The 26707-nt window shown below is 55.7% G+C and overlaps 2 protein-coding genes across 3 annotated transcripts; one reads left to right on the forward strand and one right to left on the reverse strand.

Annotated features, from left to right (window-relative positions):
* Positions 1 to 66: 66 nt before the first annotated feature.
* On the forward strand, positions 67 to 14559 carry LOC138811181 (transforming growth factor beta-1 proprotein). Of its 2 annotated transcripts, none has more exons than XM_069998854.1 (7): positions 67 to 1252; positions 4442 to 4602; positions 5730 to 5847; positions 6814 to 6891; positions 7306 to 7456; positions 13101 to 13254; positions 14218 to 14559. In XM_069998854.1, exons 1-7 carry the CDS (start codon positions 892 to 894, stop codon positions 14374 to 14376), a joined length of 1182 nt encoding a protein of 393 aa, XP_069854955.1. In that variant the 5' UTR covers positions 67 to 891; the 3' UTR covers positions 14377 to 14559. The 2 variants fall into 2 exon arrangements, with proteins under 2 accessions (XP_069854955.1, XP_069854954.1); XM_069998853.1 differs by having other exon boundaries at positions 226 to 1252; positions 7309 to 7456.
* Positions 14560 to 20150: 5591 nt separating this feature from the next.
* LOC138811183 (coiled-coil domain-containing protein 97) lies at positions 20151 to 26506 on the reverse strand. The gene is made up of 5 exons (XM_069998855.1): positions 26391 to 26506; positions 24594 to 25049; positions 23123 to 23401; positions 22817 to 22946; positions 20151 to 21673 (listed from the first exon to the last, which is right to left on the reverse strand). The coding sequence occupies exons 1-5, from the start codon at positions 26434 to 26436 to the stop codon at positions 21553 to 21555; spliced, it is 1032 nt and encodes a 343-aa protein (XP_069854956.1). The 5' UTR covers positions 26437 to 26506; the 3' UTR covers positions 20151 to 21552.
* Between the last annotated feature and the right edge of the window lie 201 nt (positions 26507 to 26707).

Consider the following 26707-nt stretch of genomic DNA (forward strand, 5'->3'; position numbering starts at 1 on the left):
CCCGGGGCCGCTCCCCGCCCCGCGCGCTTCCTGGGTGGGGCCGGGACGGCTTCAAAACCCCCCGCCGCCGCCGCCGCCGCCGGTCCCAGCCGCCGCCGCCCTTCGCGACTCGGACCGGCCCCCTCCGCCTCCCGCCGCGGAGCCACCAGACAGCCAGGGCCCCCGGCCGGGGCGGAGGCGGGGGACGCCCCTCGGGGCACCCCCGGGCTCTGAGCCGCCCGCGGGGGCCGGCCTCCGCCCGGGAGCGGAGGAAGGAGCCCGGAGGCCGCAGCGCCGCCGCCGCCGCCGCCGCGGGGAGCGGGAGGAGGGGCGGGAGGAGGGACCGGCGGGCTGGGAGAAGACGAGAGAGAGAGAAAAAAAGTTTTGAGACTTTTCCGCTGCCGCTGGGAGCCGGAGACGCGCGGGGACCGCTTGGCACCGGGCTGCCTCCCACCCCGCCCCACCCCCGAGGACGCGGGACCTGGGGGCCCGGGGCGCCCCCCGATCACCGGCTCCGGCCCTGACCCCCGACACGGCGCTCCCCGGGCACCCCCGTTCCGGACACCAGCGCCCCCGGAGCCGCCAAGGCCGCCTCCCGCCAAGACTTCACCCCAGCCCCGGGGCGCACCCCCAGCACGCCGCCCGGAGCCCGGCACCCCGCACCTCGGGACCCTCGGCTCTCCCGGAGACCCGGCGGATCGACGTCAGACCTGCCGCTGCTCCCCCTTTCCAGACCACCCGCCCTCGGGCACCCGCCCTCGCCCCCAGCTCGCAGACCGAAAGCCCGGGTCCGGACCTCCTCCGCGAGACCCCGGCGGCTTTCCTCCGAGCCGGGGATTCTCAGCTCGGCCCCGGGGGTCCCCGCCCAGCCCGCCGCGCCCCCGGCCGTGCCGTGGGGGCGCCGCCTCCTCCATGCCGCCCTCGGGGCTGCGGCTGCTGCCGCTGCTGCTGCTGCTGCCGCTGCCGTGGCTCCTGGTGCTGACGCCGGGCCGGCCGGCCGCGGCACTGTCCACCTGCAAGACCATCGACATGGAGCTGGTGAAGCGGAAGCGCATCGAGGCCATCCGCGGCCAGATCTTGTCCAAGCTCCGGCTGGCCAGCCCGCCGAGCCCGGGGGACGCGCCGCCCGGCCCGCTGCCCGACGCCGTGCTCGCGCTCTACAACAGCACCCGCGACCGGGTGGCCGGCGAGGGCGCCGAGCCCGAGCCCGAGCCCGAGACGGACTACTACGCCAAGGAGGTCACGCGCGTGCTCATGCTGGACAGCCAGAACCGTGAGCACCCCGGGGGCCTGCGGGGGTCACCGGGAGGAAGCCACCGGCCCAGGGAGCCGGCTGGGGGCGCCGGGACGTGTGTGTGTCTGTGTGTGGACTGGCGGGGCGGGAGGGGGGGAAAAGCGGATGGCGCTGAACCCCAGACCTTCAGGCGTCTGGCGATGGGGAGGAGATAATGGAGAAGGTCTAGAGCAGAGCGCAGGGTCGCGGGGCGCGGGGGACAGCCCCTCATTAGAGAAGCAGTGGGGGTGCATGAGTGGGGCAGGGCCCCCTCTTTGAGGTACGCTGGAGTGCCGGGTTCCTGAGGTTCCTCGGTAAGAGGGAGTGGGAGGGGAGCCTGGGGAAGCAAAGACCTAGCTTTTGATGGTTAAGAAAGAAGAGAGTGTGACGCGGAGCTGGGATGGGGAGGACTGGGGAACTGGGGTGCAGTGTACCCCAGGAGTTCCAGGAAGAGCCCAGAGGGCGCCAGGAACACGTGGTGTGTGTGTGTGTGTGTGTGTGTGCGCGCGCGCGCGCGCGCGCCTGGAGGGGGGCGTCGTGGTTTGGGGTGGGGTGAGGTGATAAATATGGGAGGACAGGCTAGCCAGGTCGTTAGGGCAGAGGTGCAGGAGGGACCGCTCCCAAAAGAAGGGGTACACGGAGAGGTATTGGGGTGCTGCGAGTAGACGGGACAGAAGAATCGAGAGCGCCCAGCCGGGAGGAAGCGAGCCCCCAGGACATCTCGAGCACTGGGGTTGGGAGAAAAGGGGGAGTCAGGCGTGGGAAAAGGGGGGATCCTGTGCCATCCAGGCCCAGCGGCCAGTGCCTGTCGCCCCAAGAAGGGAGTGAGGCCCCGGGGTAAAACGTGGGGTGTGTGTGTGTGTGAGAGAGAGAGAACTCTGAAGAGGAAGCTGGGGGGGAAAAAAAACCCGAATTCGTAGGGCCCCCCCACGTGGGTGCCACGCGCGAGGGCGGAGCCCGCGCTTCCGAGGAGAGCCTTGGAAGGACCCCCGCGGAGCAACCTGAACCCCCGAAGTCCCAGTTCCTCTGGGGGGGGGAGGCTGGGGAAACCCCAGCGCCCGGCGGCCTGGCCTTCCTCCCCTCCCTTTCCTTCCCGTGCCCCGAGGAGGCGGGGATCCCGCGTGCGGAGCCTGGGGCGAGACGGGGCAGGTCCGGCCCCGCCCTCGCCCAGCAGCGCCTTCCTCGCCGCCAGCCTCACCCAGCCAGGGCGGGGCTAACGCGGGACCACGCCCCTGCGGCGCGGGGGCGGGGCCAACGCGGGGCCACGCCCCTTCAGCACCCACTCTGGACCCCGCGTCTCTCAGTTCCTCTTAGTTTCACTTTCTCCCTCCCTTTGGGGTGTCCTTCCGCACCCACTTTGTGACTTCAAATGACAGCCCCACTTGCTTCCTTTTTTTCGTTATATACATAGAGCTTGTAACTTTTTTTTTTGGTCAGTTGTGAGGCTTGAACTCTGAGCCTGGGTGCTGTCCATGAGCTCCTCAGTTCAAGGCTAGTGCTCTACCACTTGAACCACAGTGCCACTTCTGGTTTTCTGGTGTTTCATTGGAGACAAAAGTCTCACAGACTTTCCTAAGCCCAGGCTGGCTTTGAACCGTGATCCTCAGATCTCAGCCTCCTGGGTAGCTAGGATTACAGGTGTGAGCCACCAGGGGCTTGGCTCCGATCCTTTTTATTCCCTGCGACTTTTTCTATTTTTCCCACTTGATTTTTCCTCTTAGTTGTCTCTCAGCTCATATGTGGATCTTCTGGTGTCTGCTTCCCCCATCTCTGCCATCTTTATCCTCCCATCCTGCCTCCCTCATCTTAGTAGACCTCTTCCTCTACTGCACCCCAACCCTTCCTGGCCTCCCTTCTCTCCCTATCTGTCACCCCCAGCCAGGGCTTTCCTTTCCCTTTGGGTTTTCTGGATAACCACTGGACCCAGAATAGGTCTTGGGGGATGGTGTGGGAGGTGGTTAGGGGAAGGAGGGTAGGGGGGCCATGGGAGCTTTTGCCCTCCATCCTTCATCAGATTCCCTGCTACCTTCACACACACACACACACACACACACACACACACACACACACACACACACTTCAGGAGGCCCTAAACAACTACCACAGTTGATACTGGAGCTCACAGCCTGTCCCTTTATTTCCAACCTCAAGTTTTCCCTGGACTAGAAAAACAGTGTGTGTGTGTGTGTGTGTGTGTGTGTGTGTGTGTGTGTGTGTGTGTGTGTACACCCATACTGGTACTGTAACTTGAGCTCAAGACCTGGGTACTATCCCTGAGCTTTCTCACTCAAGTCTGGCACTCTACCACTTGAGCCATGGCTCCACTTCTGGCTAATTTTTTTTGGTGACTAATTGGCGAGAAGGGTCTGACAGACATTTCTGCCTAAGCTACCTTTGGGCCTTGATCTCCAGATCTCAGCTTCCTGAATAGCTAGGATTACAGGCGAGAGCCACCAGCACCAACTAGCTGCAAGCCACGCCCTACTTCAGTTAGGAGAGCCCAGGTTCAGAGATGGGGGATATAGTGCCCAGCATCACACAGCTGAGAAGCTGAAGAGGTCCTAGAGAATACCAGTGCTGATGCTCTGCCCTGCCCTATCTTACCCCTTTCTCTGCCATTTAATTTACATCAGAGGTGCAAAGCCCTGGAAAAGCTGGGAGTAGGCAGAAGAGCCTCCGTGGGGGACACATGATGTTTTTTGGGAGAGAAGAATGGGCAAGACTGCATTCTACAGAGGAAGAAACAATGCCAGATGCTGGTGGCTCACACCTGTCCTCCCAGCTACTCAAAAGGCTGAGATCTGAAGATGATAGTTTGAAGCCAGCCTAGGCAGGAAAGTCCTTCAGATTCGAATCTCCAACGAACTACCAAAAAGCCATAAGGGGAGGTATGGGTATGGTTCAAGTGGTAAAGTGGCAGCCTTGAGTGGAAAAGTCAGGAGCTTAAGGCTATGAGTTCTAGCTGCAGTATTGGCACACACACACACACACCACACACACCACACACACACACACACACACACACACACACACACACACACACACACATCTACATCTGGAGGAGAGAAGCCCCGCCCCCAAGGCATGCCCTTCAGCTCCAGAATCCCTCCCCCCAGACATGAGGTGTGTCTTCTCTCTTCATCCCTGCCAACCTCTCGCTCTCTTCTTCTCTGTACTCCTCCTTCTTAGAAATCTATCGAAATACTCAAAACGTCGGACACAGTGTATATATGTTCTTCAACACATCAGAACTTCGGGAAGCGGTGCCTGACCCCTTGTTGCTTTCCCGGGCAGAGCTGAGATTGCAGAGGCTCAAGTCAAGTGTGGAGCAGCATGTGGAACTCTACCAGGTGAAGCCAAGAGCCTGGGAGGTGTGGTATGGACCACTCAGCTCTGGCCACGGGGTTGCTGGCAGGCCGCAGGGTCTTCATAGATATCTGGCCTACAAGGATAGAAGGGTGCAGACATTGAATCCTGGAGCTCTTTACAACTTTCAGACACTGGGGGCTGGGAAGGTGGCTCAGTGGTAGAGCGCTTGCCTTGCATGCCTGAGGCCCTGGGTTCCATTCCTCAGCACCACATAAGCAAAAAGAAAAAAGCCGGAAGTGGCTCTGTGGCTCAAGTGGTAGAATGCTAGCCTTGAGCTGAAGAGCTGAGGGACAGCGCCCAGGCCCAGAGTTCAGGCCCCATGACTGGACCCAAAACAACTTTCAGACACTGAAGTTGGGTATGGTGGTGCACACTTGTCATTCCAGATACAAAGGAGGCAGAGAGCCCAGAGGATTGCTGTTTGAGACCAACCAAGGCAAAAACTTGAGGTCTTACCTGAAAAATAACCCAAGGGGTGGTAGCTTGGATGATAGGTGTGAGCCACGGGTACCAGCTCTCAAATACCTTGTAACTAAAATCCTTAGAAAGTTGTGGAACCCCATGTGCAGCAACCCCTAGAGTGAGCAATGGTGGCTGTGGGGAAGGGGCAGGCCAAACTGCACAAAGCCCAGAATTCTCTCACAAGGGAAGAAACTGAGGTGGACTTCAGAGAGAGACAGTATAGCCTTGGGCTCTTTCTTTTTTTCCCCCCTTTTATCCTTCATGGGGCTTGAACTCTGGGCCTAGACTCTGGGCTTGAACTCTGGTCCCTGAGCTCTTCAGTTCAAGGCAAGCACTCTACCACTTTGAGCCACAGTGCCACTTCCGGTTTTCTAGTGATTAATTGGAGATAAGAGTCTCATGCACTTTCCTGCGCAAGCTGACTTTGAGCCTTGATCCTCAGATCTCAGCCTCCTGAGTAGCTAGGATTATAAGTGAGAGCCATCAGTGCTCTAGACTCTTTCTGTGCCTTTCCTTTTGGATGTTGGGGGTGAAGGTAGAAGCTCCTTTGGGAGAGCTGATAGAATTAGGGTGCAGTCAGTGTCTGTGGGGATATAATGATATCACTCTCCTATTTTTCCCCCCACCCGGTTATATGGTCCTCCAGAAGTACAGCAACAATTCCTGGCGTTACGTCAGCAACCGGCTGCTGACCTCCACGGATTCCCCTGAGTGGCTGTCTTTTGATGTCACTGGAGTTGTGCGACAGTGGTTGAGCCACGGAGGTGAGATTCCTTATTCTGTCAACCTGTTAATGGGGCTGGCCTCTAGTTCATCCTGAGGTGCCCTTGTCTAACACCCCTGCACACCCATTGCTGGTGTCAAAAAGCTATGTCTGGGAAGTGGAGCTGTGGCTCAAAGTGTTAGAGTGCTAGCCTTGAGCAAAAGAGCTCAGGGACAGGGCCCAGGCCCTGAGTTCACGCCTCACAACTGCCTCCCCCTCCAAAAAAAAAAGTGTCTATTTAAAAAAAGCTATGTCTGGCTTTTTATACACACACACACACACACACACACACACACACACACACACACACACACACACACACACACACACACACACACACACACACACACACACACACACACACACACACACACGCTACTCAAAACAGGCCCCTCCAGAAGGGCATTGGTGGCTCACACCTGTAATCCTAGCTACTTGGGAAGCGGAGCTCTGAGGATCTTTGGTCCAAAGCCAGCTCAAGGCAGAAAAGTCCATGAACTCATATCTCCAATTAACTAACAAAGAACCAGGCCAAGGGCATGGCTCAAGTGACAGAGTGCCTGCCTAGCAAGTATGAGGCTGTGAGTTCAAACTCTAGTATTGCAAAGCAAAAGAACAAAACAAATAAAGCTTGCCGGTGGCTCACGCCTATACATCCTAACTATTCAGGAGGCTGAGATCTGAGGATTATGGGTCAAAGCCAGCCTGGGCAGGAAATCCATGAGACTCTTATGTCCCATCAACCACCCCCAGACTGGAAGTGGAGCTGTGACTCAAACTGTAGATGCTAGCCTTGACCAAAAGAGCTCAGGGACAGTGCCCAGGCCATGAGTTCAAGGCCATGTTCAGATATGACAAAGAAAAAAAACTGCAGGGAAGGAGCAAACCCTCGGGGCTCCTTCCTCCCTCTCCCCTCAGGCTGGGTGAGCTGTATCCTCAGACTGTCTTCCCTTCTCCTCTCCCACAGATTCAATAGAGGGATTTCGCTTCAGCGCCCACTGCTCATGTGACAACAAAGATAACATACTCCACGTGGACATCAACGGTGAGGCTGACCTCCACATGCATGTCCACGTGCATGAGTCCACATGTGTGCGATGGGTGCACATACATCCACATACACTCGTGTGTGCACACCGACACATGGGCATGCACGAACACACATGTGCAAGTATGTACATGTGCATACACGTATGTACAACTGCACATGTGCGTGTCCATGTATGTTGCTTATGTGTGTGCGTGCTCGCGTGAACATACATGCTTGTGTACCTGCACATGCATAAATGTGTGTACATGTATGCACACTATGCAATACACATGTGTGCACTGTGCACACACGTTTGTGAGACCTCATTAGCTACCTGCCTACTGAACATCCCTCCTTGTATGTGTCTGTGTGTGCATGTATGTGCATGGGCACATGTGTGTGCCTGACCCACTGACTCCCAAACCCAAGCAGGAGTAACTTCCAAGCGTCGAGGGGACCTGGGACCCATTCATGACCTGAACCGGCCCTTCCTGCTCCTCATGGCCACCCCTCTGGAGCGGGCTCAGCCGCTGCACAGCTCCCGCCACCGCCGAGCTCTGGACACCAACTACTGCTTCAGGTGAGTGCGCAGCCTTCAGCCTGGACGCCTGCTGTCTGTGTGTCTTTTTTTTTTTTTTCCCCTAGTTGTAGGACTTGAACTCAGGGCCTAGGTGCTATCCCTTTTTCCACTCAATGCTAGTACTCTACTAGTTCATTGGAGATAAGAGGCTTGATCCTCAGATCTCAGCCTCCTGAGTAGCTAGGATGAAAGGCATGAGCCACCAGCACCGGGCTTGTCTGCGTGTGTTGAATTGAGCTAATCTCCGTGGGCTTAGAAGGGGGTTTGGGGAAAAGTTTTCAGTTCTAAAATGCTGGGGTGTGGGGCCAGGGCTGCTATGCTGTGGAGATCAGGCTGTTTTCTTGCTGGAGTGTTGGAATCAGAGGCTGTTGAGCTGGCTGGGCAGGAAGGGTTGGACAGGTGTTTTATTGGATTTGTTCTTTCCTTTTTTGTATCAATACTGTGATGTGAACTCATGGAATTTTTTTTTCCCTCAAGGCTAACACTCTTCCACTTGAGCCATATATCCACTTCTGGCCTTTTGCTAGTTAATTGGAGAGAAGAGTCTCATGGACTTTCCTGCCTAGGCTGACTTTGAACTTGCAATCCTCAGATCTCAGGCTCTTGAGTAGCCAGGATGACAGGCACTCTGCTTCTTGTTGGATCCTTACAGGGTTAGCAGTTGGTGTTCTAGAATGCTGGGATTCTAGCATGCACATATTCAATGTTGGGTTGGGGTCATGGCACAACTGGTAAATTGTTTGCCTAGTATATCCATAAAGTCCTGGATTCAATCCCAAGTACTGTGAACAGAAAAACAAAATTTTTTGGGTGCCGGTTCTAGGGCTTGAACTTAGTGCCTGGGCGTTTATTCCTGAACTCTTTTGCTCAAGGCTAGCACTCTACCATTTTGAGTTATAGCTCCACTTCTAGATTTTGAACCATGATCCTTAGATCTTAGCCTTCTAAGTAGCTAGGATTATAGGCCTGAGTCACCAGCACCCCAGCCTCCTCAAGCTTTTTTGCTCAAAAGTAGCACTCTACCATTTGAGCCAAACTCCACTTCTGGCTTTTTTTTCCCCTGCCAGTCCTGGGCCTTGAACTCTAGGCCTGAGCACTGTCCCTAAACTAGCACTCTACCTCTTGAGCTACAGCACTACTTCTGGCTTTTTCTGTTATTAATGGGAGATTAGAATCTCATGGTGTGTGTGTGTGTGTGTGTGTGTGTGTGTGTGTGTGTGTGTGTGTGTGTGTGTGTGCGTGCGTGCGCGCATGTGTGCATGCATATACATGCGTGCATGTGCAAGTGCAGTGTGTACACACATGCACATCAGTAATGGGACTTAAACTCAGGGCCTTTGCACTGTCCCTCAGCTTTTTCATTTAAGGCTGGCCCTCTACTACTTGAACCACACCTTCACTTCCAGCTTTTGGGAGGTTAGTTGAAGATAAAAGTCTCACAGACTTCTTACCCAGTTTGGCTTTAAAATGTGATTCTCAGATCTCAGCTTCCTGAGTTGCTAGTATTACAGGTATGAGCCACTAGCCTTGAGAGAAAAAAAGAAAGAAAATGGGGCTGAGAAGGTGGCTCAGTGGTAGAGTGCTTGCCTTGCAAGCATGAGGCCCTGGGTTCAATTCCTCAGCACCACATAAGCAAAAAGAAAAAAGCTGGAAGTGGCGCTGTGGCTCAAGTGGTAGCATTCTAGCCTTGAGCTGAAGAGCTGAGGGACAGTGCCCAGGCCCAGAGTTCAGGCCCCATGACCAGACCCCCCCCCCAAAAAAAAAGAAAAAAAAGCTCAAGCCAGGTGCCAGTGCCTGTAATCCTAGCTACTTAGGAGGCTGAGATCTGAGGATCACGGTTCAAAGCCAGCCCGGGAAGGAAAGTCCGTGAGACTCTTATCTCCAATAAATCACAAGAAAACCGGAAGTGGCTCTGTGGCTCAAGCGGTAGAGCACTGGCCTTGAGCTGAAGAGCACAAGGACAGCACCCAAGCCCAGAGTTCAAGCCCCATGACCGACAAAAAAAAAAAAAAAAGTTCAAGGACTGGACCAAAGCCCTGAATTCAAGCTCCAGGATTGGCACACACACACACACACACAAAATCCAGGCATTGGTGGTTTACACCTACAATCTTAGCTACTTAAGAGGTTGAGATCTGAGGTTGAGATCTGAGGATTCTGCCAGTCCACTCAGAAAAGTCCCTTGTGACTCTTATCTCCAATGAACTACTCAGAAGCTGGAAGTGGCACTGTAGCTCAAAGTGGTAGAGTGCTAGCCATGAGCAAAAGAGTCCAGGTACAGCGCCTAGTCCCTGAGTTCAAGCCCCACTACAGACAAAAAAAAAAGCATAAGTGGACCCTTGGATTTCTGCAGTCTCCAGAGATAACTGATAGGAGTCCTGAGTGTTGATTGGGTTAGGAATGGTGGGATCCTGGGCTGGAGCATATACAAAGAGTGGAGGTGGGGAATGCCAAATGCGGGTAATCATGGAGTGTTGAAAGTCTGTTAGAATGTTTGAATCTTGGAATGAATCTTCAGCAAGTTGGCAGGCCCGGCCTCCAGGGTGATGGGCTAGAAACTGAAGAACGTTGGAAGGCAGGATTAAAAGAGAGGAATTCCAGAATGCCATCATCATCATCAGTAGTTGGCAAGTCGTAATCCTGGAAAGTAAAATCCTGGAGAGTTTCACTCCGTGCTGGTGCTCTACCATTTGAGTCACAGCTCCACTGCCAGCTTTTCGATGATTATTTAGAGATAATTCCTTCTCAAGTTGGCTTTCAACCAGGATCCTCATATCTCAGTCTCCTGAGTAGCTGGGATTACTGGCATGAGCCACTGGTGTTTTCATTTTATTTATTTATTTATTTTTCTTTTTGGGTCGGTTGTGGGGCCTGAACTTTGGGCCTGGGCACTGTCTTTCAGCTCTTCAGCCCAAGGCTAGTGCTCTACCTTTTGAGCCACAGCGCCACTTCTGGCTTTTTCTGTTTATGTGGTGCTGAGGAATCAAACCCAGGGCTTCATGCATGCAAGGCAAGCACTCTACCACTGAGCCAACCTCCTAGCTCACACTGGTGTTTTTATTTTTTATTTACTTATTTTTTTTTTTGGGTCCGGTCGTGGGGCCTGAACTCTGGGCCTGGGCGCTGCCCCTCAGCTCTTCAGCTCAAGGCTAGCACTCTACCACTTGAGCCACAGTGCCACTTGCGGCTTTTTTCTCTTTTTTTGCTTATGTGGAGTTAAGGAATCGAACCCAGGGCCTCAAGCATACAAGGCAAGCATTCTACCACTGAGCCACCTTCCCAGCCCCCCACTGGTGTTTTTAAAATACATGTAATGGGCTGGGAATGTGGCTTAGTGGTAGAGTGCTTGCCTAGCATGCATGAAGCCCTGGGTTTGAGTCCTCAGTACCACATAAACAGAAAAAGCCAGAAGTGCTGCTGTGGCTCAAGTGGTTGAATGCTAGCCTTGAGCAAAAGAAGAGCAAGGACGGTGCCCAGGCCCTGAGTTCAAGCTCTAGGACTTCAAAAACAAACAAACAAACATATTTTATTGACTTATGTATTCCACATTTGGTGATTACCTACTGTGTGCCAGGCATTTGGAGACAAAATAGAATTTCCTGTGTTCAGAAGGAAAGCAGATAGCCTAATAATCCAACAGAGGATGATAAGAAGGAAAATAAGTCAGAGGAAGGAGACAGAAAGCAATGGATCTTGAGAATTGTTTACTTTTCCTATTCTGATTAAACTGTTTTTAGTCTGGACAGTCTGAAAGACAGAAAAAGCAATTCAGTAGGTTTCCATGATCCATGCAGCGTGACAGTTACCCGGATTTCACTCCATTTCACACAGGAACAGTCCCATAGTTTCTCACAACTGCAGTGCCATATTCCACCGAGTGGATTTAACCATCAGTGGGATTGACACATTGGCTAGGAGAGCTCAGAAAGAAATGAAGAAATGATGCCTGAAGAAATGATCTTCCTTTGTGTCATTAATATTTTTGGAGTGCCTATGGCAGGCCAGGCCTAGCTGTAAGGCTCCGAGTGACAAGCCTTTGAGCCATGAAGTGAAAGCACCAGCCAGAGTGGCAGCTGAGTAGGCCAGGCAAAGAAACAGGAAGCGGAAAGGCCCTGCGATGGGACTGGATTTAAGGCACAGACCGGAAGCCGATGTGGCCGGTCTGAAGTGGGAGTTGATTGGAGAAGAAGCTGAGATCAGCCAGCTGCGGTAGCACCTTGAGGCTTCTGGCAGGGACTTGGCATTTGCCATGAGTGGAATGGAGTGCAGAACATGACATGACAAGCTACAGCCTGTGGCCTGGGAAGGTATTTTTATTCATTCAGCAAACATGTGTCCCACAAAACCAGCACACATGGAGCTACGTTATTACTCCTTCATGTGATTGATTGCGATGTCTTTTGTGTATTGTAATGGTCTCAGCAAGGGGCTTAATTCTGGTTGATGATGATCACTACTCATTGCTGCTGCTTTTGAGTGTGTGTGTGTGTGTTTGCGCATGTGCACGCACATGTGTGAGTGCTTGTGTGTGCATGCACTGGTCCTGGGGCTTGAACTCAGGGCCAGGGTGCTGTCCCTGAGCTTTTTTGGTCAAGGCTAGCACTCTACCACTTCAGCTCCACTCCTGGCTTTTTGGTGGTTAATTGGAGGAAAAATTAACACAGGGAGCTGGGTATCTGTGGCTCATGCCTATAATCCTACCTCCTCAGGAGGCTGAGACCTGAGGATCAAGGTTCAAAGCCAGCCCAGGCAGGAAAGTTCGTGAGATTCTTATTTCCAAATAACCACTAGAAAACCAGAAGTGGTGCTGTGTCTCAAGTGGTAGAGCACTAGCCTTGAGCTGAAGAGCTGAGGGACAATGCCAAGGACCAGAGTTCAAGCCCCATAACTGACAAAAATAAATATATATAATATATAATATGTATAATCTCTCACAGAGTGCTTGTCTAGCATGCATGAAGCCCTGGGTTTCATTTCTCAGTACCAAGGGCTGGGAAGGTAGCTCAGTGGTAGAGTGCTTGACTTGCATGCATGAGGCCCTGGGTTCGATTCCTCAGCACCACATATGCAAAAAGAAAAAAGCCGGAAGTGGCACTGTGGCTCAAGTGGTAGAGCGCTAGCCTTGAGCTGAAGAGCTGAGGGACAGCGCCCAGGCCCAGAGTTCAGGGCCAACGACTGGACTCAATCATTTCTCAGTACCACATTCACAGAAAAAGCCTGAAGTGGTGCCATGGCTCAAGTGGTAGAGTGCCAAGTCTTGAGCAAAAGAAGTTCAGCAACAGTTCCCAGGCCCTGAGTTCAAGCCCAGGACTGGCAAATTTATATATATATATATATAAAATCACAGATTTTCCTGCCAAGGCTGGCTTCAAACCATGATCCTAGAATCTCAGCCTTTTTTTTTTTTCCCGATCCAGTCGTGGGGCCTGAACTCTGGGCCTGGCACTGTCCCTCAGCTCTTCAGCTCAAGGCTAGCGCTCAATCTCAGCCTCTTGAGTAGCTAGGATTACAGGTGTGAGCCACTGGCGTGCAGCCCTTTGCAACTGTGATTCTTGTGGAGGTAGAATGAAAAGGGGAGACACACAGGTGAGGGAGGTAGGATTTGGCCTTTGCCAGCTCCTGACCATGTTCCTCTTGCCCACAGCTCCACTGAGAAGAACTGTTGTGTCCGGCAGCTGTACATTGACTTCCGTAAGGATCTGGGCTGGAAGTGGATCCATGAGCCCAAGGGCTACCATGCCAACTTCTGCCTGGGCCCTTGCCCTTACATCTGGAGCCTGGACTCACAGTACAGCAAGGTGGGTCTGGCCTCACCCCTCAAGGGCAGGCAAAGGGACACTAAGGAAGAGGAGAGAGAAAAGGGGGTAATACCAACCAGATAAGCTGGTGGGGTAGGGAAGAGATGGAGAGATGGAACGGGAAGAGACAGAGATGGGGGAGACAGAGAGATGGGATAGGGGAGACAGATGAGAGACAGGCAGAGATGAGGAGATAAATGGGGAGACACAGAGGGCTGGGGAAACAGGCAGCGATAATGACAGCTGTAGCTGGGTGCTGGTGGCTCACTGGTAATCATGGAGTATTGAAAGTCTGTGTTGGAATGTTTGGATCTTGGAATGAATCTTAAGAAAGTTGGGGCCCAGGGGCTGGTGGCTCATGCCTGTAACCCTAGCTACTCAGGAGGCTGAGATCTGAGGATCACGGTTCAAAGCCAGCCCAGACAGGATAGTCCATGGGACTCTTATCTCCAATTAACCACCAGAAAACCGAAAGTGGTGCTGTGGCTCAAATGGTAGAGCGCTCGCCTGGAGCTGAAGAGCTGAGGGACAGCGCCCAGGCCCAGAGTTCAAGCCCCATGACTGACAAAAAAAAAAAAAAAAGCTGTAATCTTAGCAACTCAGGAGGCTGAGATCTCAGGATCACAGTTCAAAGCCAGCTCGGGCAGGAAGGTTGGTGAGACTCTTATCTCCAATAAACTCCTCAGAAAAAGCTGGAAGTGGTACCATGGCTCAAAGTGGTAGAGTGCTAGCCTTGTATGCAAAGAGACTCGGGGACAGTGCCCAGGCCCTGAGTTCAAACCCCAGGACTGGCAAAAAAAACAACAATATGTTGAAAGACACTGAGAGACAAGCAGTGAAGAGGACAGACAGAGAGATGGGGACGTGGGGGTAAGAGGTGTCCTTCAGGGGGGCCCCTCTGCACCCCGACCTGTGCCCTCTCCGTGACGCCTGCGCCCTGGAATCCTCCCCTCTCCCCCACAGGTCCTGGCCCTGTACAACCAGCATAACCCGGGTGCGTCCGCCTCGCCATGCTGTGTGCCTCAGGTGCTGGAGCCGCTGCCCATTGTGTACTACGTGGGTCGCAAGCCCAAGGTGGAGCAACTGTCCAACATGATCGTGCGCTCCTGCAAGTGCAGCTAGCCCCGCCCACCAGGCCTGACCCCGCCCTCCCAGCCTGGCTCCCCCCCATCCATGCCCCACCCCGGCAGGCCCGGCTCCGCCCACCACCCCCACGCCATGCCCCTGCCATGCCCAGGGACTGTATTTAAAAGGACACCTGTGCCCCAAGTCCACCTGGGGGGGCCCATTAAAGGTGAAAGAGGACTGATGGTGGTCTCCATGTCATTGGGCAGGCATCAGGTCTCTCTCCTCTCCCCCATTCATCTGCCCATCACTTACACCCCTGTAGGCACAGGCAGGGGCCAGGATGATGAACCTTAATTAGATCTGCTTACCCAGCTAAGTGCCTTCTGTCAAGGAATTCCTGCGTCATCTTAGCAACAACCGAGGCAACAGAGTCAGACCACCCCATCTCCCGAGTGAGGAAAAGAAACTAAGGAGCCAGGCTCCGTGATATACGCTTATAATCCCAGCACTCAGGAGGCTGAGGCAGGAGGATTATAAATTCAAAAGATGAGGGAGCTGCTGAGGGAATTCCAGGACAGTCTGGGTTACATGGTCGAAACTCTGTCCCAAAGAAAGACAGAAAAAGAAAAGACATCCAGCGTTCCAGTCGACTAGGAATCTACTTTCGGGGAGAGAGACAGCAAAATATAATGGTTCAGGGATAAATAGTAGGAAGCAGTGACAGAGAGGGCTGGTTAGTGAGGGTAGAGAGGATTGCTGGGAGGAAGTGTCAGGAGACTTAAGGAAACCAAAAAGGCCAGCTGCCTAGGGGTGACTGGGGAGGGGTTGTTCCTGATAGACTAGCAAAAGGAAAGACCAGAATGGAGTGTGGTGACTCATGCCTGTAATCCCACTTTCTCCAGAGGTGATTGAGAGGGAGGATCACAGTTGGAGGCCAAGCCAAAAAAAAAAAAAAAATTGAGAGTCTTCCTTCTCAGTGAGAAAGCTGAGCACGGTAATTCCATGCCTGTTATCCTAGATGCGGAGGAAAGATTAAGTAAGAGGATTACGGTCTAAAAACAAACCGAAGATACTGTGATAGGAAAAAAAAACGCTAAAAACGACTAGAGTGTTGCTCAAATGGTAGGCCTGCCTGTCTAGCCATGCCTTGACTTAAAAAAAAAAAAAGCCAAGACCGGAAGTGAGGACCAGCTCTGGGAGGGGCAAGAGGCTGGCGTGGCTGGGAGATGTGAGCAAGAGAAGGGTGTTGGGGGCTGAGTCAGATGGGAATGCTCACTGGCCGGAAAGTAATAACAATCCACATGCCAGGTGTGTGGTTCTAGCTCACCGCACTCTTCCCACAGCCACTGAGCGTGGCTGGGCCAAGTGCAGCCTGGGGCCAGCCCCGGCTCACTGGCTGATTTCATAAATAAAGTTACACTGGATTCCAGCCAGGTTCTTCCATCGACATAACTGCTCGTGGTCACTGCTTTAGCAGAATTGAGAAGAGGCTTTTCTGGCAGAAGCTTAGCCGGGTCCTGGTGGCTCATGCCTGAAATCTTAGCTACTCAAGAGGCTGAGATCTGAGGATTGGTGGTTCAAAGCCAGCCTGGGTAGGAATATCCATGAGACTCTCTAATTTCTAGTGAACCAACTAAAAGGCTAGAAGTGGAGCTGTGGCTCAAGTGGTAGAATGTTAGGCTTGAGCTAAAGAGATTCCAGGGAAGTTTAAGCCCCAGGACTGGCAAAAAAAAGTCAAGCACAGAGAGTTTAAGTTACTTTGTGAAGCTCACAGAGCTACTAAGGGGCAGAGCTAGGATTTGAACTCAGGGTCTGTGTATGTAAGCCCTCCCCTAGGCCATGGGAGCTTGGTGGGACATGGGAGCTACGGCAGGCCTGTGAACAAGGGGGAGTGAGTTGATCCACCCAAGGGGTGGACGGTTGTGGAGACCCGCTGATGACTTCTCCCCTGCTTCCTCTTTCTGGGCCTCTCAGCTTCCTCTCCACCCAGCTTTCACTTCCTCCCTCCCCCTGCCTTTCCCAAGCCCCTCCATGTCTTCCTGGTGCAGGGATCGTCTGTGAAAGGGGGCAGAGAGACTGGGCCTGGGGGCCTGAGGGCCATTGGCAGCAGTGGGTTGGGGTGAGAGAGGGTCCTGCCACCCCCTCCCTCAGTCTCTTCCTGTCTGGGAGCCACAATGGGCGGGGTATGAGTGGCGGTGGGGCTGCCTTTGTCACCAGCCTTGTGTGTGCAGAAACCACTGAGGCTGAGACTTGGACACACACACACACACACACACACACACACACACACACACACACACACACACACACACACACACACACACACACACACACACACACACACACACACACACACACACACACAACCTCGCCTTGATAGACACCTGGATAGCGGTATATCCCAGGATAAGTGGACTGTGTGCAGTCACAGTCCCACAGATATAAACAGACACAGCGTCACCCCATCCCATAAACACAGCCCAGCCCCGCAGCAAACTCTGTTAGGACATGACACCAGTCAAAGGAGCCACACAAATAGATTCCATAGGGTCACTTCGCACCAGACATGGCTCCAGGCCGTGTCACACAGACACATAGCAGAGCGTCAGAGCCCCGTCAGGAAATGAGGCCCCCTAGCCCCCGCCCCGCACTTACACAAACATCCTCCATGGGTCATGGTCACCGTGTGACCTGCCAGAGCCCCACCCACGCCACCCACGGAGCTGACACATGTCACAGTCCCAGACCGAGGCTGAGGCCGGTCCTGCGCACTGTCTGACAGCTCTCACCCTTCTGTCCCTGCCTAGGGAGCCCCACATGGCCCCACAGCTGGCCATGCTGAGCGTCACCCTGAGCGTCTCCATGAGACCCTGGGGCTCCCTTCAACCCTTGAGGTCTCCAGTCACCCTGAGGGCCCCCATTACACTCCAGGGGCCCATATTTAGCAGTTTGTAGGAACACCCCCCCCTCCCTCAGAAGTCTTGAGGTCCGTTCAGGCCTTAAGAGCAGGAATACTGGCTTTGTCCGACTCCTGCAGTGAGGTTCCGTTGGCAGGGGTGAGGGTGCTGGGCAAAGCAGGGCGGGCTCAGCACCCGTGTTGGCCGTGTGCCCCCTGCCCTGCCCCCCTCCCCCCTGCACCCCAAGCCCTCTGGGTGGCCTGGCCCTGACCCAGTCAGGACACGCCTGCCCTGCCCGCCTGCACGGGCTGACCGCAGGGCAGGGGGTTCAGGGTGCCCCCCTGCTCCCTCCTGGCCGCACCCCTGTTCCACCTCTGCGGGCATCAGCCAGGGGCTTTGGGGGAAGTTGTGGGGGGGGAGCTTGGGTTCCGGGTGGAGCCTGGGCTTCCTGTCCGGCATGACAGGAAGCGGCCCCGGCCAGCTAAGTCTTCCTGCCCCCTCGAGGGACCTGTGGGGACCAGGGCAGGGTGGGGTGGGGGAGGGCACCCCACTTCCCGCATCTCCACAGGCTTGTCTCAGCTGTAACTGGGCAGGTATCCTCTGTGCTGTGCGTGTGATGTGTGTGCAGCGTCGGGGGCCCGGCAGCCTGTGGCCTGGCTGACACGATCATTTCAGGGTGTGCGTCTCCAGCACGTGTCCGGCTCCGTGTGTGAGGCTGTGATGAAAGCTGGGGCCTTTCTGTGCCTCTCTCCTGGCACTGATTGCTCTGTGTGTGTGTGTGTTCTCAGCATCTTTACAGTTCTCTGGGTGTGAACTTCTGCATTCTTAGTGTCATTTGTATCATTTGTACTTGAAATCTAGGTGCTTACTGCATGTATTCTTGGGTCTGTGAGAAAGATGGTATTTGGGGAAGCTAGTGATACGTTTTACTTTTTTTTTTTGTCCTGGGGCTTGAACTCTGGGCCTGGGCGCTGTCCCTCAGCATTTCAGCTCAAGGCGAGTGCTCTACTATTTGAGCCACATGGAGTTGAGTCTCATGGACTTTCCTGCCTGGGTTGGCTTTGAACCACAATCCTCAGATCTCAGCCTCCTGAGTAGCTCGGATTACAGGTGTGAGCCACCAGCAGCTGGCTTTCTCCTTTCTCTCTCTCTCTCTCTCTCTCTCTCTCTCTCTCCCTCCCCCCTCTCTCTTGTATGCATTAGTACTTGGGCTTGAACTCTTGCCTTCAATCCTCTCTCTTTTTTTTTGGTATGCTGACCATGGGGCTTGAAATCACAGCCCAGATGCTGACCCTGAGCTTTTTTTCCTCAAAGCTGATGATGCTCTACCGTTTGAGCCATAGCTCCATTTCCATTTTTTTTTTTTTGGTGGTTCATTGGAGACAAAAATCTCATGAACTTTTCTGCCCCAGCTGGCTTCAAACCTCCATCCTCAGATCTCCGCCTCCTGGGTAACTAAGATTACAGTTGTGAGCCCCTGGTGCCTGGCTCCCCCCACCCCCAGCCCATGCCTGGGGTGCTCTACCACTTGAGCCATGCTTCTAGTATATATTTTTGTTGGTTAATTGGAGACAAGAGTCTCAAGAACTCTCTGCCTGGACTGGCTTCAAACCACAATCCTCCAGGTCTGAGCCTCCTGAGTAGTTAGGATTACAGGCATGAGCCACTGGCACCCAATTGCTCTATTTTTGGTGGTAATGGGGCTAAAACCCTGGGCCTGCAGCTTGCTGAGTGTTTGTCCCACCTCTGTGCCATGCCAGGTCCCCAGGTTAGAGGTGAGCTTGCTGAGCACTTGCTGGGGGCCCTGTTCTGTCTGGGCTGGGGTCTGGAGCAGGTGGAGTCTGCTGGGTGACCCCACTGTGGGCGGGGCTTCAGTGAGGGGGGCTGAGGTGGATGGGACGGCCCTGGGGGTCCCTGTCCTGTCCCATGAAACGCCTTGGCAGCGGTGTGACCAGTGCTTGCGGCGTCCCCTTGGCTGGCTGGTGCCACGCTGGCTTGGGTTGGCGGTGGCAGCGGGGCAGGGCCGGGCAGGGGCTGTGGTGGGCACTGGCCCCATGCCCAGCTCCGGTATAAATATCCCCAGGCTGCTGGCTGTGTTTACTCGGCCCCGGTCTGGGGGCGGCAGTGGCGGGCAGGTCCCGGGCCACAGGACAGACATTTCCTTCTCCCAGACAGCCACGCAGCCTTCTGCCCCCTCGTGGGTGGGGACCAGACGGTGACCCTTCACTCTGGGGTCCCAGGGATCACCAGTGGAGCTCTGACCTAGACTTCCCAAGGCTGGGAGGCAGACACGGAGGGAGGGGGTGGGGCCAGGAGGCAGCAGCGAGAGGGACAGGAAAAAATGAGGGTGAAGATGAGAGGAGGGAGGGTTGGGGCAAGCGGCGCGGGGGGGGGGGGATCACTCTGACAGTGACAGAAGCTGGGGTGTGGGGCTGGGAAGAGAAGGCAGAGGTGGAGAGAGAGGAAGAGAGGAGGCTAGGGGGGCAGCCACAGGTACTGAGACATGAGGGGGAGGGCAGTGGGGACAGACAGGACCTTGGTGACCAGGCGTAGGGTCGCCCGGGGCTCGGGGGGGGGGGGTGAGAATGTGGGTGGCAGCCTGGGCAGGACAGACAGGAGACACAGGGGTGGGGGCTGGACGTCATCAGAGGGGCTCTCCCTCCCTGACTCAGCCACTCCGCCCACCCCATCCCCAGTGTGTGTGCATCTGTGTCCCGTCTTCGTGGGGGCTGCTGTGACCAGGGGGGGTGTCTGCAGCCCCAGCCCCATCCCCAGTCCCGTCTCCACCTCCCTGTCTCCTCATCTAATCCCGGAGACCTGCCGGCCCACCTCTCGCCCAGCCTCCGCCATCTGACTAACCCCGACTGACTCAATGGCTGCCCGCGCCGCTCCTCTCCTGTTACATAACACAACAAACTCAGGGCGGCAGCAGAGTGGATCATAAACGAGTTTACTTAGCAGATGGCAGCCTGGGGGAAGCTGCCTGGTACTGCCGGGCACAGAAAGGGGTCCTGGGAGCCCAGGGTCCATGGGTGAGAACCCCTATCTTTCTGGATTGTGGGGTTGGCCCACTGGATCGTGTCTTGGGCCAAGCTGCTGTCCTTTGTGGAGATGGCCGATGTGTGGGACGGGGCCTGGCCCCCCAGGAAGCCTCGGGGCAGCACCTGCCTCTTCTCCTGTCTCCCACCTAAGGAAGCCAGTCCACGGCACCACCTGGGCCCAGCTGGGGACCTGGCCTGTGGGGCTGCGCTAGGCCTCCCTGGCCGCACAATCAGGTCCGGGGCTGCTTGGAGGTAGGTCCCTGGCTCAGGCCTGGGCTGGCCTTGAACCTGCTTCTGGCAGGGGACCCAGGGCACAGAATGAAGGCCTTGGGGTCAGGAGCCGGTGTCTTTCAGGTGTGGAGCTGCTGGTCTCATAGGAGTGTCCACAGCCCAGCCTTGGCCACCCCTCAGCCTCTGCCCCCCCCCCCCACCTCACGAGCAGCCCCTTGTGTGTGTGGGGGGGGGGCACGGGGCATGGGAAGGTGGGATGCCTGGGTTCCCACAGGCTGAGTCACAGGCGGCCATCTGGCTCCCATTAGGCTGGGCGGCGGGGGGCTGCGGGGCGGCCCTGTGGCGGGCTGGGGGCGGGACGGGGCAGGCTGTGTGGGAGATGACTCAGGCCCATGATAACAGCCTGTGCGGATTCAGGGAGAGTAAACAGGAGCAGGAGAAGGAGGCGGAGGACGGGAAGAAAGGGAAAATTGTGGCTGGGCAGGGGGAACCCCTCCCCTCACTCCAGCTGCCTCCCCCCCCCCCCGCCGTGCTTCTGCCAGTTTCCTAAGGGAGAAGCAGTAGCTAGTGGCCGCAGTGGGGTCCCCCTGGCGTAGTGAGGCCTGGGGTGGAGGGCAATGGGCAGCTGGGAGAGGAATGGGACAGAGGGGCGTGGAAAGGACAGACAGACTCTAAGAGGTACAACGAGGCAGCCGGTAGACAGGTAGAGAAAGGCCAGATCTGGGCTGGGCCCCAGGTGAACTGGTCTGTACCATGGGCCTTGAACAAGGGGGTAGACATTCATTCTGGGCCGGACGCATGGAGAGAATGTGACAAAGGCGTGGGGGTGGGGGGGCAGAGACAGAGCAGAGACAGGAAAAGGGGGAGATCACAGAGTGAAACAGAGCGAGAGACATGGAAGGAGCCCAGAGTCACAGGGAGCACAAGACAGAGGCAGGGGATGGGAAGGGGCAAAGAGGGGGAGGGGGAGGGGGAGGGCAGACGGCCCAGTGGCTAAGCAGCCATCCTGCCATCGGGGAGCTTCCTGGCCGGGGCCAGGGCGGGCCAGGGCAGTGCCATGGTCAGTCTCCACCCAGCTCTGGGCTGGGCGCGTCCTCGGGCTCCTCCTCATCGAAGTACCTCTCCTCCTCGTCCCGGGCCACGATGTCCAGGTTGTCAAAGTCGGGGTTGTCGTCCACAGTGCTGCAGGGGGAGGAGGCTGTGAGGGCCCAGAGGCCCAGGTGCCTGGAGGCAGCTGCCCATCAGGTCCGCACTGACCCTTGCAGGGGATGCTGGGCCTTTCTGGTCATTGGAAGGGGGTGATACACAGGCTTCCTCACCAGGATGGTGTTATCTCCATAGGGCGGGGGTGGGAGGGGGGGAGGGGGCAGAAAAGGCAGGGCTGGTTGGTGACTGGTAGGGGGAGGGACTGCCTGGCTCCAGGGTGAGGGGGTCACCCCAAGTGGCAGGCTCCTCAAGTCCGATTCCACTTCCGATCTGCCACTGGCCTCCGTGTGCAGGTGTTACCTCCGGGACCCCAGGGCAACCCGCCTCTATGCCCTGCTTGCTTCTGCAAGGCCCATCACTGGGACATCAAGACAGGGGGACTGTCCATCTGATCCAGGTGCCAGGATACGGCAGGCATGTGGGTCGAATGGTGGTAGAAGGACATGCCGGGCTCCCCTCTCCACTGTCCTTGAACACTGGGTCTAGGGGTGGCATTGGGTCGGCTCACTTAGGTGCTCAGCCCTCTGTCCACCACCCTGTGGCTGTCCTGTGATGGACTTGGGCTGGAGGATGCTGGAGTGGGTCAGGATGCTGACCGCCATGCATTGCCACGCACCGGTCCCATGTTCCTCATGGGCCCGTGTTGGGGACCACGAGGTAGACTGACTGGCTTGGGGTGGGGGGCCAAACCATTTCCCTTTGCTTCCATCACTTTCCCGCATCCCTCGGGCTACACTGGAGTCAGTAACTGAAACGGGGGCCTTGGGAAGAGGTGGGGTACCCTGGGCACACCAGGGGACTTGGGGAAGTGGAGGGCTGCCAGGCTGCTGTCACTCTCCAGGGTGAAACTGAGTCGATGTGAGTCCAGTTCTCACATCTTAGGAGGAAACTGAGGCAGGGCTGTGAGACTCAAGGTTGAGCGCAGGCTTCCCTGGTTCTGTCTCTGGCTAATCAACACGCCAGGCCTGTCTGACCCCAGCACCCATGCCTGGGAACTCTCCTGGGGCCTTCGAACACCACGACGCAGAGCCATGCTGAATAGACACAAGGACCTGCAAGGGGTCTGGGGCCGTGGGTGCTGGCCTGAGGGGGGGCTGGAGGGGGCAGGGCGCGGAGCACCTGTAGTCAAAGTCCCCGTCCTTGCCATCCAGGAAACGCTGGTGCATCCGGCTGGTGAACTCCTCCCGCAGGATCAGCCTCTCCTCCGAGTCCGGCACCCAGGCTTCCGAGTCTTTGCTGGACCTCTGGTCTGTGAAGGGAGAACAGGTGTCCACGGGGGCTGCTGAAGGGAGGCGGTGGAGGGGGCTCCAGGCAGAGGATACCCTGGGAATGGATGCCAGGAGTGGGGATCACTCGATTCCTTTGAGGAGTGTGGTTGAGAGGGCACTGGGAAGACACTGGGGTCTCCCTGCTGCTGGCCCGCACCTTCCTCATCACTGTCCTCTTCCTCCTCTTCTTCCTCCAAGCAGGCCTCCTCTTCCTCCTGCTGCTGGAGCAGACGCTGCTGCAGTTCGCGCTCCTGGTAGGACTGGAGCAGCAGGTCGGAGAGTGGGCAGGCAGGGGTGCTGGGGGAGCCGGGCCGGGCCGCCAGAGGGGCTGGGGCACGGGCACTGAGCTCCTCCTGGGTGAGGTACTGGCCGATGTACTGCTCGTACAGCAGTGGCGCACGGTACCTCATCTGCTCATCACTGAAATACTCGCCCCCTGTAAAGAGGACATACAGACAGAGGGTTGGTGGTGGTAGTGGTGTCTGAGTTGACAGGGCCCACACACGGATGTGTGATCATGCTTGTATGGCTGGGTGTGAGGGCACACACCCCTATTCCTCAGCGAACTCAGGATACAGAAACAGAAAAATTTTAGACTAGTTCATTCTAGGCTAGTTCAAGCAAAAGCGTGAGACCCTACCTGAAAAAATAAAACCATAAGGGGCTGAGAAGGTGGCTCATTGGTAGAATGCTTGCCTTGCATGCATGAGGCCCTGTGTTCGATTCCTCAGTATCACATAAGTAGAAAAAGCCAGAAGTGGCACTGTGGCTCAAGTGGTAGAATGCTTGCCTTGAGTTGAAGAGCTGAGGGACAGTGGCCAGGCCGAGTTCAAGCCCCACAACTGACAAAAAAAAACCCCAAAACCAAACCAAACCAAAACAAAAATGGATAATAAAAAGGACTGGGGCTGTGGCTCAAGGCACGAGGCCCTGAGCTGGATCCCCAGTACCTCCACCAACTGCCAGCTGCTAAATCCTCTCCCCTGACTTCCTCAGGGCCTGTTTCCACCCCTCTCCCTAGTTCAATCTCATCTTCTCCAAGTCTTTTTTTGTCCAAAACCTAGCTCCCAACCAGGGTGCTGGTGGCTCACACCTGTAATCCTAGCTAATCAGGAGGCTGAGATTTGAAGATGGAGGTTCAAAGCCAGCCCGGCCAGAAAAGTCCCTGTGAGATTCTTTTTTTTTTTTTTTTTTTGGGTCCGGTCGTGGGGCCTGAACTCTGGGCCTGGGTGCTGTCCCTCAGCTCTTCAGCTCAAGGCTAGCGCTCTACCACTTGAGCCACAGCGCCACTTCGGGCTTTTTTCTTTTTGCTTATGTGGTGCTGAGGAATCGAACCCAGGGCCTCAGGCATGCAAGGCAAGTGCTCTACCACTGAGCCACCTTCCCAGCGGCCCCCCCCCACCTGTGAGATTCTTATCTCCAATGAACCACCAGAAATCTGAAGGTGGTGCTGTGGCTCAAAGTGGTAGAGCAAAAGAGCTCAGAGACAGCGCCCAGGGCCCCAAAACGGACCCAAAAAACAACCAACCAACCAAACCTACCTCCCAGGCTCTCCCCATGTGTCCCTGCTCTTCCCTCCCTGCCTCAGTCTTTCCTCTCTCTCCCTCTTGCCCAGGTGCCCTGCACACCTTGGATGAGCTCTCGCAAGGCTGCGTAGCGCCGGTTTCGTAGGCGGGTCCGTAGGGTGCGGGGCCGGGCAGTGCCCTGCCGGGCCACCTCGGCACAGTAGAAGTCTGCCCGGTGGTCACCACGCAGGTGGCCAAAGCAAGCCAGGTGCTCCTCCCGGAGGCCTGTGCGGAAGCGCTCCAGGAACACCAGCGGCTTCTCGTGGTACAGCTGGCTCAGCACGGCCACCTTCTCGCGCTCGGTCAGGTCAGGCTCGCCCTGCTGCTGGCTGCACACGGGCAGACGGCTGGCAGCCACGGCTCGCAGCATGGCATTCACTGCTGCGTTCTCAGCCCCGGGAGTGTCACTGTCCAGAGCCTCTAGAGGGCTCTGTGCCACCTCCTCCTTGTCCTGGGGTCTGGATGGGACAGGGGTCTGGCTCAGCTCCCCCCAGTATCCAGGTTTGGGCTCTGCACAGCCTGAGGAAAATGAGGGGGGGAGGGTATTGTTTGTTAGTTCAGAGAGAAGAGGCAGGGGCAGAGGAAGGGAAGGCATTCGAGGAGGGGTCTGTGTGCTCCTCCCTGGGTTGGCTCACCCGTACTGGGTGCTGGCTGTGTCTTGGGCCTGGCAGGAGGGCTCACAGTGAGAGAGAGGCTTTTTTTTTTTTTTTGGCTTGAACTCTGGGCCTGGGCGCTGTCCCTCAGCTCTTCAGCTCAAGGCTAGCACTCTACCCACTTGAGCCCCAGCACTACTTCTGGTTTTCTGGTGGTTCATTGGAGATAAGAGTCTCACGGACTTTCCTGTTCAGGCTGGCTTTGAACTGCAATCCTCAGATCTCAACCTCCTAAGTAGCTAGGATTACAGGTGTGAGCCACCAGTGCCTGGCTAAACCTGACTTAAGTAGGGACACGGACAAGAGCATAATTACTGAAAACACATAGTGTGCTGTGTTTCCTTGGCTTTAGCAAAGTAGAAGGAAAGATGAGGGAATGGGAGGGGGTGGTTGCAAACATTATTTTTGTGTGCTGGTACTTGTGGGGCTTGAATTCAGGAGTTACTGGCTGTAATCCTAGCAAACTCAGGGGCTGAGATCTGAGAACTGTAGTTTGAAGCCAATTGGGGCAGGAAACTTTGCGAGACTTTTATCCACAATAGACCACCAAAAAGCTGAAAGTGGAATTGTGGCTCAAATGGCAGAGCTCCAGACTTGAGTGAAAAAGCTCGGGGACAGCGCCAAGGCCCTGAGTTCAAGTCCCAGGCAGGCATGAGAGGCCCAGATACACAAATAAGACAAGCAAATGCAAATGCATTTTAGGTACAGATAAGCAGCCCAAAGAAACTTTGGAGTACAGAAAGGGTGTAAAAGGCAGGCTTGGCCTCAGACTTGAAGGGAACAGATTTAAAATGGAACGAGGAAAGAGACAGACTGGAACCAGGGGGGAGGTCTTGCCTGAAACAGCATGGGGCGGGGGAAGGTCTAACCTGGGGCAAAAGAAAGCTCAGTTTGGCAGAGGGCAGATAAGGAATTAGGAGGGCTGGTCAGAGAACAAGAGTTAGCCCCGGGCTGAGAAGAAGTTTGAGTCATTTAGGAGTAGGCTGGTAAGAAAATGGGCTAGCCTGGGGCACAGGAAACGTTAATTTCAGGGGAGGAAATGGAGAAGAAGCCATAACAAGTTACGGTGGACACCGTGGTGGCCGGGCAGGAAGGGCTGGGAGCAGGTGTCCCACTAGAAAGAGCCCCCCTTGGCGTTCCCAAGGAGTTACTTCCTGGTGGCAGCTCGCGACTCCCTTCCGCGGTCTCCGCCTGGCCAGCATCTCACCTTCAACAGGCTCCCTCGCTGCAGCCGGAGCAGCCCCGGCCTCCATGTCACACCTCTCCGTCCCGTCCACCGCCGCCGTGGACTCCGCACAGCGATCCGCCCGCCCGCGCTCAGCTCCCACTTCCGGGTGCACCCGCTCCACTGGTCCGGTGCTGCACTGCACCCCGAGCGGTACCAAAGTTCCGGCTCCAGGGGGGACTTCCTTATTTATGCGCAAGCTCACCTTCTCCCTTGGCCTGTTGACCTTCCAGTCAAGAAGGAATGGAGTTGAGACCCTTCGGGGTGTGCTTAATGTTTGGGATGGTCGGCTGAGAGAC

Source organism: Dipodomys merriami, unplaced genomic scaffold (genome assembly GCF_024711535.1).
Source record: "Dipodomys merriami isolate MVZ:Mamm:240054 unplaced genomic scaffold, mDipMer1.0.p SCAF_52, whole genome shotgun sequence".
NCBI classification, from domain to species: domain Eukaryota; kingdom Metazoa; phylum Chordata; class Mammalia; order Rodentia; family Heteromyidae; genus Dipodomys; species Dipodomys merriami.